Source organism: Telmatherina bonti (genome assembly GCF_933228915.1).
Source record: "Telmatherina bonti genome assembly, chromosome: 20".
Taxonomy (NCBI): domain Eukaryota; kingdom Metazoa; phylum Chordata; class Actinopteri; order Atheriniformes; family Telmatherinidae; genus Telmatherina; species Telmatherina bonti.
Window position 1 is genome coordinate 29,501,146 of NC_136618.1, and position 16,578 is coordinate 29,517,723.

General features: G+C 43.7%; 1 protein-coding gene across 1 annotated transcript in view; it reads left to right on the top strand.

The window, feature by feature from the left end:
- Nucleotides 1-16,578, top strand: part of LOC306770982 (sodium channel protein type 3 subunit alpha-like) — a gene marked incomplete at both ends in the record, with an annotated part of 254,781 nt that overhangs the window by 192,546 nt on the left and 45,657 nt on the right. The window contains one exon of the mRNA XM_079260002.1: nt 9,373-9,496. Coding sequence (XP_079116128.1) covers nt 9,373-9,496 — 124 coding nt within the window. The remainder of the gene's footprint in view (nt 1-9,372; nt 9,497-16,578) is intronic.

Genomic DNA, 16,578 nt, shown 5'->3' on the forward strand with positions numbered 1-16,578 from the left:
TCCAGGCCTGGCTCCAGAGGGGGGTCCCTCGTCCGGGCAAGGGAACATTCATGCCCAGGTTGGTCGTCATCATAGAAGTCTATGAGCCGTGCTTGGTCTGGTCCCTCCCCTAGACACCTGTTTGCCATGGGTGACCCTACCAGGGGCATACTTAGGTCTATTAATAAAATACCCAGCAGTTATGAAATATTTATTTATGCAGTGTTTCTCAGTCCTTGTCCTCGGGACCCAGACCCAGGCTTGTTGTTATAATATAGATTTAAATGGAGTTTCCAGGAACTTCGCAAACAGGATTGTTTGTGTTGTTACTAAGAGGCGAGCAAAACCTCAGAAAGTATCTTCTTATCAAATCTCAGAGTGGCGGACAAGGGCTGCTGTTGTTCACAAAAAACACACAAATAAAGTGACGTAAAGTGTATGGCAGGACTATTCAACTCAGTCCCACAAGAGCTGCTGTCCTGCTTCAACACACCTGACTCAGATCAATGAGTCACTGAGCAGAAATTCATAAGCTGCAGAGTCAGGTGTGTCGAAGCAGAGGTAGGTAGAAGTAGTCCTGTTTTAAGTAACCCTGCTTAACACACCTGAATGGTATGAATGGTTAAAAAACAACCTTGCAAAGAACTTCATCAAGAGGTTCATTAATCTCCTTATCAAAGAGGAAGGGGGTCCTGGATGACTGGACTGAGAAACGTTGATTTATCGAAGCAACACTTCAGTACTTCAGACTTGTTTTGATGGCACGCTGACATCCGTTGTGTACTTTCCTGAAGCTGTCACAGCGCTGCAGTGTTGCCAGGCTGAGAAAACAGACTTGAACATATTTTTTTACCCATCCAGGACCATCATGTCACTGGTACGTTTTGTTTGACGCCACCGTGTCACATGCCAGCAACTAGATACCAACACAATGACCATTTTGAATGTGCATTTAGGGAGATTCAGGAAGAAGTGCGAGGGTACATTTTCAGAGGAAGAGAAAAAAAGAGACATGACAGAGGACGAGCTAAGGAGTCGACATCTGACTGACTTTTACTGGCTGGAGAACGGTTAGAGAAGAGACAGGATGCAAGATGGATGCTGAATTAGTTGTCATTAGTGCCGAATTGCACTTCAGTACTGGGGCTATAAACCATTTAATTACCAGTACAGAAGTAGTTTTTCAGTGACTATAATTAATTCTGTTAGACATTTGTGGGAGTAAACCTGCCTGAGCCATTTCTACCATCTCTTTTACCTTAACCATTCATCAAAAACATTCTTTTTACTACTATTCTCCAAAAGAAATTTTTTTTTATTGACTTTTTACTTTCAGACTTCAAAGGTTTAATGGATTACTTTACTAAGAAAAAACCTCATGTCTCAGTATGATGAATTGCTTATCAAATTTTTCAACCAAAGAAGGAAGAACGTTTTACAGATCTGACAGCACGGCTGTTAGAATAACCCTTCTATATAATCACAGTCCCACTGGGTTTCTAACCTCTGTCCATTTCTGCAGGACAAATGCACACCATTAATATTTACATAGGAAAAAGAAATAAGCAAATATGCCTAAACTAAAAAATATCCATTTAACTTCTGTTGCTGTATTTAATCCTAAACAGGAAATGCAGTCAATAAAAAGGGAACCTCTTATAAAACAGTCTAACACGCTGCTTTCTTTCATACATGCAAAAGATATTCTACAAAAGTTCCACACATATCTGAAGAGGTGTAAACAATCCCTGGACTTCTGATCTGCCTTCAGTTTAATCGGCCAAGCTCTGAGCATGTACTGTAGTCCAGTCCAGTACTTCGTTCAACTAGCAAAGTAACAAAACTGTCGTCACTGCAGGACAGTTTATTTCCTGAATGTCTGCACCTGATACTGCAGATGTTATATTTGTGTTTAATACCACCAGTTCTAGTACAACGCTGCCGTCTAAATCCTGCAGTGATACAAACATACGTTAATCTAATGTCTTATGTTTTTTTAAGGTGATTCAGAAATAGCTTCCCAGGCTGAAGGCTTCTCTGTGCACATGTACACATGAAACTGCACAGTTTGTAGCTGGTGACCTCTGACCTCTCATGCACCTGCAGAAACAGGTGGTAGGAGCCAGACGCCAGAGGCCTGCTTTGATTTTTCCTATCTGTTATGAAATAGAAAACATCAAAACACTCAAGCGTCCTCTTCTGCAAATCAAAGATCCAAACAGATTATGTAAACACGGCAACATGTCCAACAAATAAATTTAAAACGTCGACAAATGCTTAGAAACTGCTTTGGAAACACTTCTGGGTGCTTCAAGTGATCTCCAGGTGCTTTTGATCCTTCAGGTGTGTTTATTTCTTTTTAACGGCTTCTTGCTTAAAGTGAAAAACCATTCGCTTTTCTTGAAAGAACAAGAGGCGTATTGGTTGATTGACAATGATTAAATATGTAAAAAGACCAACGCGGTGCGACCAGCTGGGTCAGTATCTGCTGTGGTCAGCACAGCTGTGTTAAGTCTCACTAATGAGCAGAGGAGTTTAGTTGGAAGTAGAAGTAGAAGTCCTCTCCAGCAGCTCTTTCTAACCACTAAACCGGCTGAATTTAATCATTAAAAAAATGGAATTTTAATCCAATGAATGATCAGGGGAAGCTGGAGCCTATCCCAGCAGTCTTTGGGTGAAAGGCAGGGTACACCCTGGACGGCTCGCCACTCCATCGCAGGGACACACAGAGACAAACAACCACTCTCTCCTATGGGCAATTTAGCTAATTGACCTAACATGGATGTCTTTGGATGGTGGGATGAAGCCAGAGAGAACCTACGCATGCATGGGGAGAACATGCAAACTCCACACTTAGAGGCCACTGACCAAACCTTGCCCCAGCTGAGGATCAAACCAGTGACCTTCTTGCTGTGAGGTCATGGTGCTAACCACCATGCAGAACACAGCATCCAGACCATCATTCTGCTTGCTTAAATGCTGGACAAGACAAAAAAAAAGAGGCTTAGAAGGCTCAAGAAGGAGCGTTTTTTTTTTTTTTTATATATATATGTATATATATATCACTTTTATCACAGTAAAGCAAATACATTTCTATTCTATTCTAATCTATTCTATTCTATTCTACAGTATTTTGACAGAGGGTTTTATCCAAAGCGATTCACATGTGAAAAGTGATGAATGAACCATAGCGTTTGACCTGCATGTCTTTGGCCGGTGGAACCCGGAGAGAACCCACGCATACACGGGTAGAACATGCAAACTTCACACACAAAGACCCCCCCCCCCCCCCCCATCTGAGGTTTGAACCAGCAACCTTGTTGCTTTGAGACTAAACCACTGCAAAAATAAATGGCTCAAAGAGATCGAATTCACCCAGAATTATAAAATAAATGGTGTTTTTTTTACTTTGTTGCACCTGCACACTCAGCAGTCTTTTGTGTTTTTGTGACGTGAAGTGATTCTTTTCCTAATTTTAGCCCCGCCACACGGTGCGCATGGAGGTTCTTGCTCATCCTGCTGAATTTCAGAGTGTGCACATCTGCCTACATCCATCTCTGAGGTCCTCTTGCTCATCTAGATTCCTGCTTTTCGTCTCGTCTTTCTCTCTCTCAGCGTTGCACGGAGAAGAAAAATATCTCACTTCTGCCTCTGTAAGCAGAAAAGGCAGAAGTTGTCCCGCTGCGAGGAGGAAATATGTCCTTCCATTCCTCCTGCCAAGTGAAGACGAACATTGATGACTGCATGAAAAGTCTGTCACTATGGTAACCACCTGATGAAGCACCTGAAACGCCACGCTGAGTCTTTTTCCCATCTGTTAGAGTGAAAGTATGAGTCTGAATGTTCTCTGAAAAGAAATTAAATCCACATTTAAGTTCATTTTATTTGTGTGTTTCTGTGTGAGTGTGTTTTTGTCCACCAGTCTGAGGTTTGATAAGAAGATGCAGGTTTTACTCGCCTCTTACAAAACAATCCTGCTAGCCAAGTTCCTAAAAACTCCATTTTAATCCATATTATCAGAATTGTTGACAAAAAATATAATTTTGTTTCAAACAAAATAATTTGATTAAACTGAACAATAGAACCATAGAAATTGGGCAGTCCTGCAATTTTTAGGACATGTAAACACAACGCAGACACCAGATAGTTCTGCAGTTTTTAAGAGATTTCAACTTACCACAGAGTCTGAACTTTCCTACAGTCATTGAATGCACTGAACCTACCACAGTCACTACACTGTTCTGAAGTTACCACAGAAAATGTGGTGAAAGTTCATTTAGCACAGAAACTGGAAGGTTGTGCAGTTTTCACTGTCCAGCAACACTTGGAAAAATGCCAAAACTGAGCTCTCCTACAGTAATTAAAGACATTGAACTCACCACAGTCAGTGCACTGTCCTGCAGTTAGGACTGTAAGTGAACTAACCACCGACTGTGAACTGTCCCCCCCATCATTACATCTGTACACACTGCAAACTCACCAGTCTGCAACTCATTTACCCCGCTTTTAAAGCAGACATTGAACTCACCACCGTGTCGCTTTTCTACATGATCAGAAAGTTTCTGCGGAACGACACGATACAGTGCGTTTACTTTTGCAAGCTGCTCATCCTGTAACTTGGATTACAGTCATCAGATGACTTGTGAGCGTCCCTGAGTGTGTTTTACTGCCTTCAGCTGGTCTCCGCAGTAGAAACAGCTTATCAAGAGAAATACATTTAAACGCCTCATTATGGACGTCAGCTGTCAGGAAGTTTTGGCTCAAGGCTGCTGCGTGTGCCTGTTATCCACTTTGTGTGTGCATCGCTTTTCACATATCGGTGTGTGTCAGAGATTAGGTGTGTATTCACATCTTTTTGGCTTCACCTTTGTGGAAGTGTGTGTGTGTGTGTGTGTGTGTGTGTGTGTGTGTGTGTGTGTGTGTGTGTGTGTGTGTGTCCAAGGCTGGCATTTGTCACAGTGGCTGCTCTCTGTTCCCAGACCCTGAATGTATTCATGAGTATCTGTTGACTCAGGTAGTTAGCTCACCTGTTCATACATGCATACCCCCCAACACACACACACACACACACACACACACACACACACACCACCTACTGTTTCTTTGTCCAGACAATCGACAAACTTGCCAAATTTCCTTTCTCAGCCCTCAGCAGAAAGTCTCCCATCCCTCTCGCTTCCTTGTCTTTTTGTGCGTTTAAACTCCCATGATGCTCAGCAAACGGGGGTCTTTGAAGTCAGCTGGGATTGAGAAGGGGGGGTGGGTGTGTGGGGGGATTTCCTAACATCTCGTTTTGTTCAGATCTCAGAGTCAAAGTGAACAGACAGCAGGTTCTTTTAGCAGAGGGAGGAGGCGCTTGGAAGGTGCAGCTTCTGCTTTTCCGCCAGGTTTCCTGGCGGTTATGTAACATTAAATCTGACTCATTCAATCTGGACTGCAGCAAAATGATGCTGATAATAACACACACACACACCGAGAACACGCTAGCGAGGATGCAGACCCTTTACCTGACACACTAAAATGTCTCTCTGGTTGTCATTAGATGGAAAGAACCAAACTAACCCAGTCTGAATCAACATAATGAGTGTGTGTGTGTGTGTGTGTGTGTGTATGTTTGAGAGCTGATATACCTGACTCTAGTGGGCAATGGAAAGCTGGACTTTAGGAAATGCGGAGTTAATATCAGAACATTTAGGAAATAATAAAGTTGACAAAGCAAACTTTGTGTTAGAGCAGCTTTTCTTAAACCGGGGGTCCCAAGATCGCTTCGGGGGGGTTGCCAGATCATCCTGAAGTAAGAATATGGCCGGCCTTAACTAAATGAGTTTCAGATTTTTAATTAAACGTGTCAAAATTAACGCCTGAATTAAAAGAGATGAATCTAAATGAACATGAACACCGGCGGATGGCATCTTGGGGCGGGTCATAATGTTTGAGAAGTCCTGTATCAGAGGAAGACCTGTGACTGTAACATGGGACCTCGTGATGAGCACTGTCCTGTTACATGTTGGTGGTGTCGTTGTTGCTCTGGGCTGTAAAAAAAACTAAAACAAATGGGATTTCTGAGCCTTCAGGACACCAGAGCAACAACGGCAGGATGCAGAATGATGTTCGCGTGTCATTCCGAAGAGTCAGAAGCACAACATTTTAATGCCTGGTACGGCCCGGCTCATCTAGGGGTAAAGGCCGCAACATAAAACAAAAGGGTGCCAAACTGAAAGTAAGTCTTGGGAAATTTTATTGTCCCATAAAGAGAAATAAAAACAATACAGGCCCAAATGGGAAGGCAGGTGGTGGTTACAAATACAAAGCAGAACTATTTCAAAAAGAACAAAGACAATTAAACACCGTTAACTACCCAAGTCACACAAAACAATCAAAACAGCAAAACAAACGGCCAAGCTCAAAGGCTACACAAAAAGCTGACAAGACTGCACACAAGGCCGTGAAGACTCTTCCAAACAACAACCATCAAAAACCAGTCTCAGAGAGGGCAAGCTGTAGCTGCCACTCAATGAAGGAGGTGATGCTCTTTTATACTGGTGTGGAGAGGTGTCAAATCTTCATTGGCTCAGAGGGCAGCCACTTAGCGATGTTGATGAGACCAGGTGACGAGGACGAGCCAACCCCAGCCAGGGGAGGCCAGTGGAGGTTTCCAGGCGAAATGAAACGTGTGATTAGAGTAAATTTACAGCCTCCGTAACAATGCCGTTTTGCTTTGATATGACTCTCAGAAGCTGATTTTTTCAGGAGTAATCCACACACAAACTTTACTCTATATCTGCATAAACAGAATCTGTGCTCAGCGTTATGTTTGCCATTGGAAGTGACACAGAAACAGTGAAAAATCCAGAATCTCCTGGTTAGATAGTTTCCATTTCCAGCATAGCAGACAGATAAACTTTTGAAAGAAGTATTACCAGAATGTAATTCCTCCTCTTCCTCCTCCATCTCAACATTAAAGATCCACGCTGACTGTAACTGTTGACTATGTCGAAACTACAGAAAAAACTGATGTTTGACTGAATAGAAAAGCAGTTTTGGTGTCTGAATCAGAAGTCGTAGACTTTTCTCTGGTTCTAAGTGAGTTCTGTTAACTTAATGTCTTCGTGGGTGTTTGACCACCTACGACCTCCTCATGAGGTTTTAATGGATTTTTTACATAATGGCAGAGAATAAAACAGGTGGTTATTGGGAACAAGCTACAACATACCATTAAGAGCACTTTACAGGAAATACCTTATATTACCAGAAGTGTTCGCTCACTATCCAAATAACTGAACTCATGTGTTCCAATCACTTCCAAGGTCACGGGTGTATAAAATTGAGCAGACATGGCAGGCATTTGTGAAAGAATAGATCCCTCTCAGGAGCTCAGTGAACTCCACTGGGGTAACTGTGATGACAACAAGCCCAGTGGTGAAATCTCCTCACTCCACAGTCGACTGTCAGCAGTTTTATAACGAAGCTGAAGCGTCTGAGAACAACAGCAGTTTAGCCATGACGTGGTCGCCATGTAACATGACAGAGCAGGTCAGCGGATGGTGAGGCACATAGGCACAGGAACATTTCAATCATTACAGACCTCAGGACTTAGTGTGGTAGTCAGATTAGTCATCCACAACAAAGCCAAGAAAGCTTTGTGGTTGGTTGCCATGGTGAGCTTCTGCATCCCAGCCAAACATCACCAAGTGCAATGCAAAGCATCAGATGCAATGGTGTTAAACCCTGTACCACTGGACTCCAGAGCAGTGGAAACGTGATCTCTGGAGAGACAAATCTCGCTTCTCCATCTGGCAATCTGACAGACAAGACATCTATTTGACTGCACTGTGCCGAGTGTGAAGTTTGATGGTGGAGGGGATGATGGTGTCGGGTTGTCCTTCAGGAGCTGGGCTTGGCTTCTAGTTTCAGTGAAAGGAACACTGAAGGCTGGTTTCTGTTCCCAAGGCGTTCCCAGGCCAGCCGAGAGATATAATCCCTCCAGCATGTCCTGGGTCTTCCCCGGGGTCTCCTCCCAGAGGGACGTGCCTGGAACACCTCACCAGGGAGGTCCAGGAGGCATCCTGACCAGATGCCCGAGCCACCTCAACTGGTTCCTCTCGATGCGGAGGAGCAGCGGCTCTACTCTGATCTCCTCCCGGATGATCCTCACCCTATCTCTAAGGGAGAGCCCGGCCACCCTGCGGAGGAAACTCATTTCAGCCGCCTGTATACGAGATCTTGTTCTTTCGGTCACGGCCCACAGCTCATGACCATAGGTGAGGGTAGGAACGTAGATCGACTGATAAATCGAGAGCTTCGCCTTCTGGCTCAGCTCCTTCTTCACCACGACAGACCGGCGCAGAGTCCGGATTACTGCAGACGCCGCACCGATCCATCTGTCGATCTCGCGCTCCATCCTTCCCTCACTCGTGAACAAGACCCCGAGATATCTAAACTCCTCCACTTGAGGCAGGACCTGACCCCCGACCCAGAGAGGGCAATCCACCCTATTCCGGCTGAGGACCAACTCTAAGACAACAACACAAAGTAAACAATAAAAACTTACATAGGGCAGGCCATAACAAATGTAAACAACAAATGTAAACACTAGAGGGAGGGAAATCGAATCGAAAAACATCAAATATCGGGATTTTTTGCTTCACAATTTTAAATATTTTTTTTATTTTTATTTATTTATTTTTTTTTAATAAATACAAACAATTGTTTTTATTGATCTTTTTATTAGTCTTCTTGGGCATTATAGCAGAAGGATGATGGTTTGGCTACTGTGTTGTTTTTTCCTGATTGAAATTAGGGAAAATGACGAGCAAAAAGATTTTTATACATTTTTTTAGCCTACAAAAATCAGCAATATCGAAGAATCATGACTATCGCAATTTAAATAGAATTGGCACCCAAAAAAATCAGAATCAAATTTGGACAAAAGCGTTTCATGACAGCCCTAATAAACACACACTTCATCTGCGTCAGCCATGCGGTCCTGATGCAAACTCTGCACGAGTACAAGCCGTCTTTAAGAGATTTCGGACAAGTCCATGCTTCTATCTTTATGAGGGTAGTTTGGAGACAACCAGCATGATCGGTGAATATTACTGCTGCTATTAAAATTTTCTTCAGGACAGAGACATGCTAGTTGTCTCTTCTCGGTTTCTGTCTGCTGAGCCAGCAGTCGGTTGTGCATCAGCTGCTCCCCAGTTTTACATCGTCACCTGAGCAGCGTTTGGTGTCGATGTGCAGTCAGTTCACATTGAGAGAAAAACAGCAGTTTCTGGCTGATTTTACCGGCAGTTTGGTGGTTTTACTGAGCACTGCTTGAACCAATCAGAGGACAGTGAGGAGAATCTGATGAGTTTGTTCTGATCGGCTCTTCTGTGTCGTTTCTCTCAGCAAAAAGATGAAATTAGCCTATCAGAGGGCAGCACTGTGGACCTGAGAAAGCCTGGAGAGGAAGAGGATGAGTACTCAGAGATGGCTGAGGAGGCAATGGACCCTGACAACTGCTTCCCTGATGGTAGGCGCAAACACACACACACACACACACACACACACCCTTCAGTACATCGAACTAAACAAACTCAATTTGCATGTAATGACAGGCAGGGCTAGATTGTCCCATCTTGGCAAATTAGAATGAAGTAATCATCCGAGGAAGATGTCGATGGAAAGGGAAGGTTCACCAGGTGATCTACTGACACTGATCCATACACAGACATGAAGATTTCAATGACAAACAAAACAAATCCAACAACATGAGCGTAAAATGTTCTGGAGCTGAAAACAAGCCGAGATTTTGATCAGGAGTGGATATTTTACCAACAATACAGTTTTTTAGACATCAAGAAGGCCTGAACAATAATTTCCTGCTTTCATGTGACTTTTACGATTCTCCAAACTGGACTGAATGGGTTCAGGACCACAGAGCACTTCGACATGGAGGTTGTTGTTGAGTCATGTTAGCCACATTGCTGTAATAATATTGACAAACACAGAGAATGTACCAGAACTGCAGATAGAAATCATTATATTCTGATTCCTCCTGTTGCTGTCATGGGTTTCTGGAGAAGAAGAAGGACGATTCTCGCTGAATGAGGTCCAAAAGATATTTATTTTAGGAAAGCTCCAGGAGGGGAACAGGATACGGTGACGGACTGGTGACTGCTGTGGAGAAGGGTTCTGGCTTTAAAGCGAGGTGGTGGTGATGGAGAACAGGAGGTCATTAACATAATCAGACGCAGCGTTGGCTGGAGAGGGAGGATAAACCAAATGAAGACAAGGCAGGGCATGACAGTTACAGACATTATAGTATGTTGATTAAAAATCCCAAAAGAGAAAACTGAATGAAACATGGAGACTTGGAGAGAGAGCAAGACTCATACTCCTGCTTCCTAAAAGACACAGAAGTCCAGACTATCTCACATTACTCCTGCTGAATTATGAACCAAATCAAATTCTACTTGTATCGCACCTTTCAGACATGAAGCAAAGCAAAGTGCTTTATGTATATTAAAAACAACACAGATTGCAAATATATGGACTCACCTGACCATTTGCACACACACACACACACACACACTCCCAATGCCATGTTGCACAGCACAACTAGAGATGTATATCTTCTGACTCCTTAACCAAAAGTAAAGAAATAAAGAAATAAAAGAACATCTGGCTTGGCACATCGCGAGGAAACAATATCCTGGGGATCCTTTCCCACCTGGCGCCAGCCCACCCATAGCCGTAGTGGATGTCACTACTGGAGCTGCATGTCTTCACAAACAAGCTCATATTTCAATTAGATGATTTGTTTTCTGTCGCTCACTCTCCTCCCTGAAGCTCCCTGAAGCTCCTCTTCCTCTTCACAACATCCATCACAGTCAAAGGATTCAGAAATCCCTGCATGGTTTGTATCAACCCCTCCCCGAACAACTTTATTACCTCTGAATGGAAAACTTTTATTTTTAAACTCTAAAATCAAATTACAAAAATTAAAACGGCTAACACAGGACAAAACCAACACAGACAGGACAGGATGAGACATGATGAGACAGGAACCAGTTCCAGATGTTGAAACCACCATCAATCAAATATTTCTTTAACTTTGATATATTTAGGTTCAGAGTCTGAGTTTGGCGTATTATTAATTCTTAAATATAATAATTTCAGTGTTAGCCCTGTGATGGACTGGCGAGCTCTCCTGGGGTGTACCCCGCCTCTTGCCTAAAGACTGTTGGGTTAGACTCCAGCTCCCCCGCGACCCTTCATTGGAATAAGCAATATGAATGATGAATGAATGAATAAATCATTTTAGTGTCATTATTATAGATGGACGGAGCCTCCAGCAGTTAAAAGTGAAGCCTATGTGAAGGTGCATAAAACTGCAGTTCCTCCTTCATCCACTAGGGGCTCCAAAACAGACCAAATCCCCATAGACTCCCATGTTAAAAAGACCAACTTCACAACATAAATAAACATGTTTACATGTTTCCGTTAGCTGCTTAGCTCCCGTTATCTCGGGGTTAGCTCGGTTAGCTCTTAGCTACAGAAAGCTCAGAGTTCGCTCGATGTCAGTCATCCACCATGACGCTCACAGCCCCCCTCTCAGCTCCACCTCTTTGCCCATATTTATAATTTCCGTGCGAGACGACACGCATGCCCCTTCCAACATGGCAATGGTAGGAACCGCCCACCAAGCTTCAATTTAGCTCTTCAGAAACCTACAGGTGACGTCACGGAGGCTCCGCCCATCTTTTATATACAGTCTATGGTTTTTCTGCTGCGTTTCTGCAGAATTAAGACGATGATCAAACTGAGCCTTTCATAGCTTTCTGAGCTGTTTAATATCCGCCCCGTTGCAAAGTCGATGGCAGAATGTGGACACCATTATCCTTCGCTGCCTAAATCATCACATGGCTTCAGCCTTTCTGTGACTGCAGCTTCATAAATCGCTGGAGGTTTCACAGACATGTTTGGTTTGTCGATGAAGTCGAGTCCCAGCAGTCACATTAAGGTTTCCCCAACACACCATCCTGCCCCACCTCCTCTTCTTGCCCCAATACTTTCATAACAGATTTATGCTCCTGTACTGACTAACCCAGGTGAAAAGCAAACACCTCGTTTCCTTCCTGACTCAGCCAATTTCCTCCTGGAGCATGGAGATTTGTCTTGGACACATTTCGGCTCAGCCAGCATGAACCAGAAGCGCAGAAGTATTCGCTCAGGTTGTGTGCCGCTACATAGGTTTTTTTTTTAGGGAAAAACAGGACACGTAGATGTGATATTTTATTCACTTGAATCAGTAAAATGTTGTTACTCATTTGACTCTCAGAGGAAACAAGAGGCCTAGAAAAGCCAGAGAAGGAATGAGGTCAGCCAGCTGGAAAACCGTCTCTGCAGGATGAAAACAAGCAGAAAGCATCCACACACCTGCAGCGTCCCTCAGAGACGATCCTAAACACTCAAACTTTTCCCTGTGTTTAAGACATCAAAAAGCTCCACTTTGTGAAAGATGCTTGTTCATGGTGTTCATGGTGTTCGATGGCGTCTTAACGCCCATTTACACTCAACACAGAAGACGGATTTGCAGACTGACGGACAGTTTCGTCTTCTTCCTGCATCAGTTACGTGCATAATTTAGTCTCAGCTATCCGAAACTTGATGCAGAAAATGGTGCAATACCAGCAGAAATCATGGGGGCAGTGTTGAGCTGTGCTGCTGAGGCACAACCAGCGAAAGGAGCAAACCAGAGAAGAAGAACAGGCAGAAGACGACGTAAAAACCATCAAATCAACATTGCATGAAGAAGATGCAGAAGAATTTGAGAACAGCAAAAAAGTTTGTGGTTTTTTCTTCCACATCTAATGTTGTTTTTGGACGATTGTAGCTGATGTTTTTGGCGGCGTGTTACCACTAGTAACCGGTGTCAAAATGCGGAAGTGACCTCTGAACTCTGGCCACTAGAGGATGAAATGACTTAATGATGGCAACACAGAAGTATGAGGACATATGACAACATTTGAAACGGACGTCTCCATTTACGTACGTATGGGAGCAGAAATGGGCCCAAATGGGAACTTTGGAGGCTGAGAGGAAACACTGATGGAGTGAAATCTCTGCACTGCAGACAAATTCAGCTACTTTGAATCTGAGATACAGAATCATTATTAAAGAATAAAGTTCTCAAAAATATGACAGCAGGCATTAAAAGCACTAGTTAACTACAGAACAATAAAATATCGGTACACAGTTCCATTCAGCCGACCTTGTCCTCCAGGCGAATCACTGCAAGAACAAGCTTGAAGAGGTAGTTCACCCCATGGTGGAACGATTTCTGCCTTTCTAATTCAAAATCACAGTTTTAAACATTGTAATTAGAAACGCACAAAGTGGCCGGAGTCGATCACAAAGCAGGACGTTCTGTTAACTTTAATAAAAAGTAAACAGCAACGATCAGGTTGAAGCACCGACTCATCAGCATATGTTGACCTGAAAGATGACAAACTCTGTCTTTTGTTTCACAACCTGATGTCAATCCTGAGTTCTATTCTTTTCTTCTTTAAATGCATTTGTCAGCATTCAGACTCCCATCTTCTGCAGGAAGACTTGTGGTTTGTGATGTAATTATGAAAATATAAACATAATTATAACCTGTAGTTGCAATGTCATAACATTTTAGCCCGACATAGTGAATAGTATTTGGGTTCGTATTAGGTCTGGGCGATTAATCGTATTTTAATCTCAACTACGATCTGGGTTTTCAACGATGATAAAAATAAAAGGGTGTGATTATTTTCCTCTCTGCAGTTTCCTCTCCTGCTGTCTTCAGCTGCTAATCGAGCGTCTCTGGCGTTGCAGCGCTGTGCTGTAAACTCCTCCCACAGCCGCTTTGCTTTCATTCAGACACTGTTGCCAACTTGGCGACTTTCTCACTAAATCTGGAGACTTTTTTTTGTTAAAAGTGACAAATCTAGCAGCTTTTACTGGAGTTATTAGAGACTTTTCTGGTGTTCTGGCGACTGACTTGAAGGCACATATTGTTCTGCAGTTACTGTAAGGAAGGAGCAGCGGGAGCCTCTCCCGTCCTAAAGCACTCCCAGGCGGCCAGTCTCAGTCGGCTCCGGCTGCAGGTCAATGTAGAATAACTGCAGTAGGTTGTGGAAGTTCACCTAAACATAGTTTATACCATTGTCAGTGACAACTGGCTGCATTATTTTCCTATACATAGTTCGGCGAGATAAACACTGTAATATCCTCTCCGTTACGGGGCGTTACCATAGCAACGCGTTAACCAGCTGGTTCAGATCAGCCGTCTTTTAACAGGTGAACGAGAGAAACGCGCTGCAGCCTGACAGCGGTTGTTTGGTATAAAACGTACATCCAGGCCAACGTAAAATAGTTCCTATATAAGCGGTAAAAGCGGATTAAACAACTCGGAACCGTGCATTAGACGGTTATAATGCACGACACGGAGTCTAGAACACCACGACACACAGCGTTGTTTAAGAATACTGGATTATTGTGTTAAATAATCGATATCTCAATTTCAGGCAGAATAATCGTGATTATAATTTTTGTCGTAATCGAGCAGCCCTAGTTCATATCATGTTTTAATCCCGTTAAGTTTTAACACTTAATGTGAAGTAGAAGCAGAACAAAAGAAGAAGAAACCCTGCTGCTTTCAATCCTCTGACACGATGCGACGCATTCAGCCCAGAATCTCTCAGTATACTGCATATCAGCCGCCTGCTGCTGCATCATTTAGCACCAAACAGACAGTGACAAACAGAAAAACATCCAGAAATATGCAGCATATAAGTCACGCAGCCACTACAGAGGTGGAAAGGCACTGACACTGGTAATTCCTCGGCAGAGGCTCACTTTCCATCAGTCTCTGGTGTAAAACCAGAGCGCCGCTTTCGCCCCACAAGAGGCACTTTGTATGAAAGCGCCTGCCAAACGGCAGATGTTGTATTAGCTTTGATTCATTTAGAAGATTGATGCGTCCATCATGACTGTCCCCACACGGCGCCCCGTTCTTCCTGATTCAGCAGAGTCCTTCACAGCAGGCAGACGTTTGTCACCGGCTGGACTCGGATCAGAAGAGGGATGAGACGTGAGTTAAGCCCCTCTTGTCTGTGTTAGCGGCAGAAACACATGACAAGGTAACGGAAGCAAGGCGACGATGACAAAAGAGGAAACGAAAGACTCGACGGTGAAGGATGAGGAAGCAGCAGAAGATGGAAGAAAGACGGAAAACTGGACGGAAAAACGAGTGAAAACCAAAGAAGACCAAGAGGAACGAAGGCTGAATGATAAAGATACGCTTTAACCTGTTGACATTTGGACCTTGCTGCATCGACAAAGTCAGGAAAGAGAAACAGATTTCAACCTCTGGTGTGCGCCTGACTCAGCTCACGGTCCACTCACAGTGCACCAGTAGCACCAGTATGCTGACACAGCTCTGTGTTACAATGTGTGTGGGAGCTGTGGGTCCTGCAAGTCGGCCAGCTGCTGCAGAAGTAGGCCAGAAAAATGACAAAACAGCAGCATGAGGAGGACCAGCTGTGTGTGTGTGTGTGTGTGTGTGTGTGTGAGAGAGAATACGAGTAGGATGCAGTGTGTCTGTGCGTGTCGCCATCTGGATGTCGACCGTCCCGCTGTGGGTTGTTAATGCCACACATTATAACCCACAGTCACGTAGCCGTGTCAATGCAAAGTGTCGCTACTGTTCGCTGCTAACTCAGAAACAAGAACCACATCAACTCACTCGCATCATTTAACTGTAAAAACATGTCAGCAGAGAGACGCAGAGCAAAGATGAGCAGCTGGAGGAAATTTAGAATACACAAAGAAGGAAAAGGAGTTCAGGTTTACGGGGAGATCGTCACGGCAGGAAGCGTTTCAGTATCAGCTTCCAGAAGACATGCTGGTACTCCGCAGGGGCGAGGTGATCCAGCTGGCAGAGAGCGAAGCACCAGGCTGAATAACTCCGGTGCAGGTTCCTGCTTCTCATGAATGAGTTCAAAGTTCGTTTCATTCACTTGTTTTAAGTTAGAAACAGGAGTGAAAGACTGAACTTTAAAGCCAGCAACAAACCAACTGGGCTGGGAATAAATGAAGTCCTTCCCCAGCAGCAGAGGTGGCAGTTCCTGGTCCAGAAGGTAAAAGTCCTGCCATGTTTCTGGATCTACCTGTACATTTAGAACAGGTGTTTTCAGTAACAGCCTCGTTTACCTGGCAAATAAATCCAATCAAATCAAATCAAACTTTATTTCTATAGCACTTTTCATGCTTAAAAACAATACAAAGTGCTTTACATAATAAAACAATTTACATCAAAACAGAAAACACACACACACACACACACACACATACACATATAGTCCCCTTTCACCCACCCACAACCACCCTCACCCATGCCCTATTAGTCCCTATAACAGTTAGAAGATGAATGGCCAGGTGTATTTGGACCAGATGTGCAGCAGATAAGAAAATAAATTCTGCTCATTAAATCCAGCTGGTTTGGTGACTGGTTGGAACAGCTGCCGGACTGGACTTTTACTTTCCGGACCAGGAATTGCCACCTCTGCCCAGCAGGCA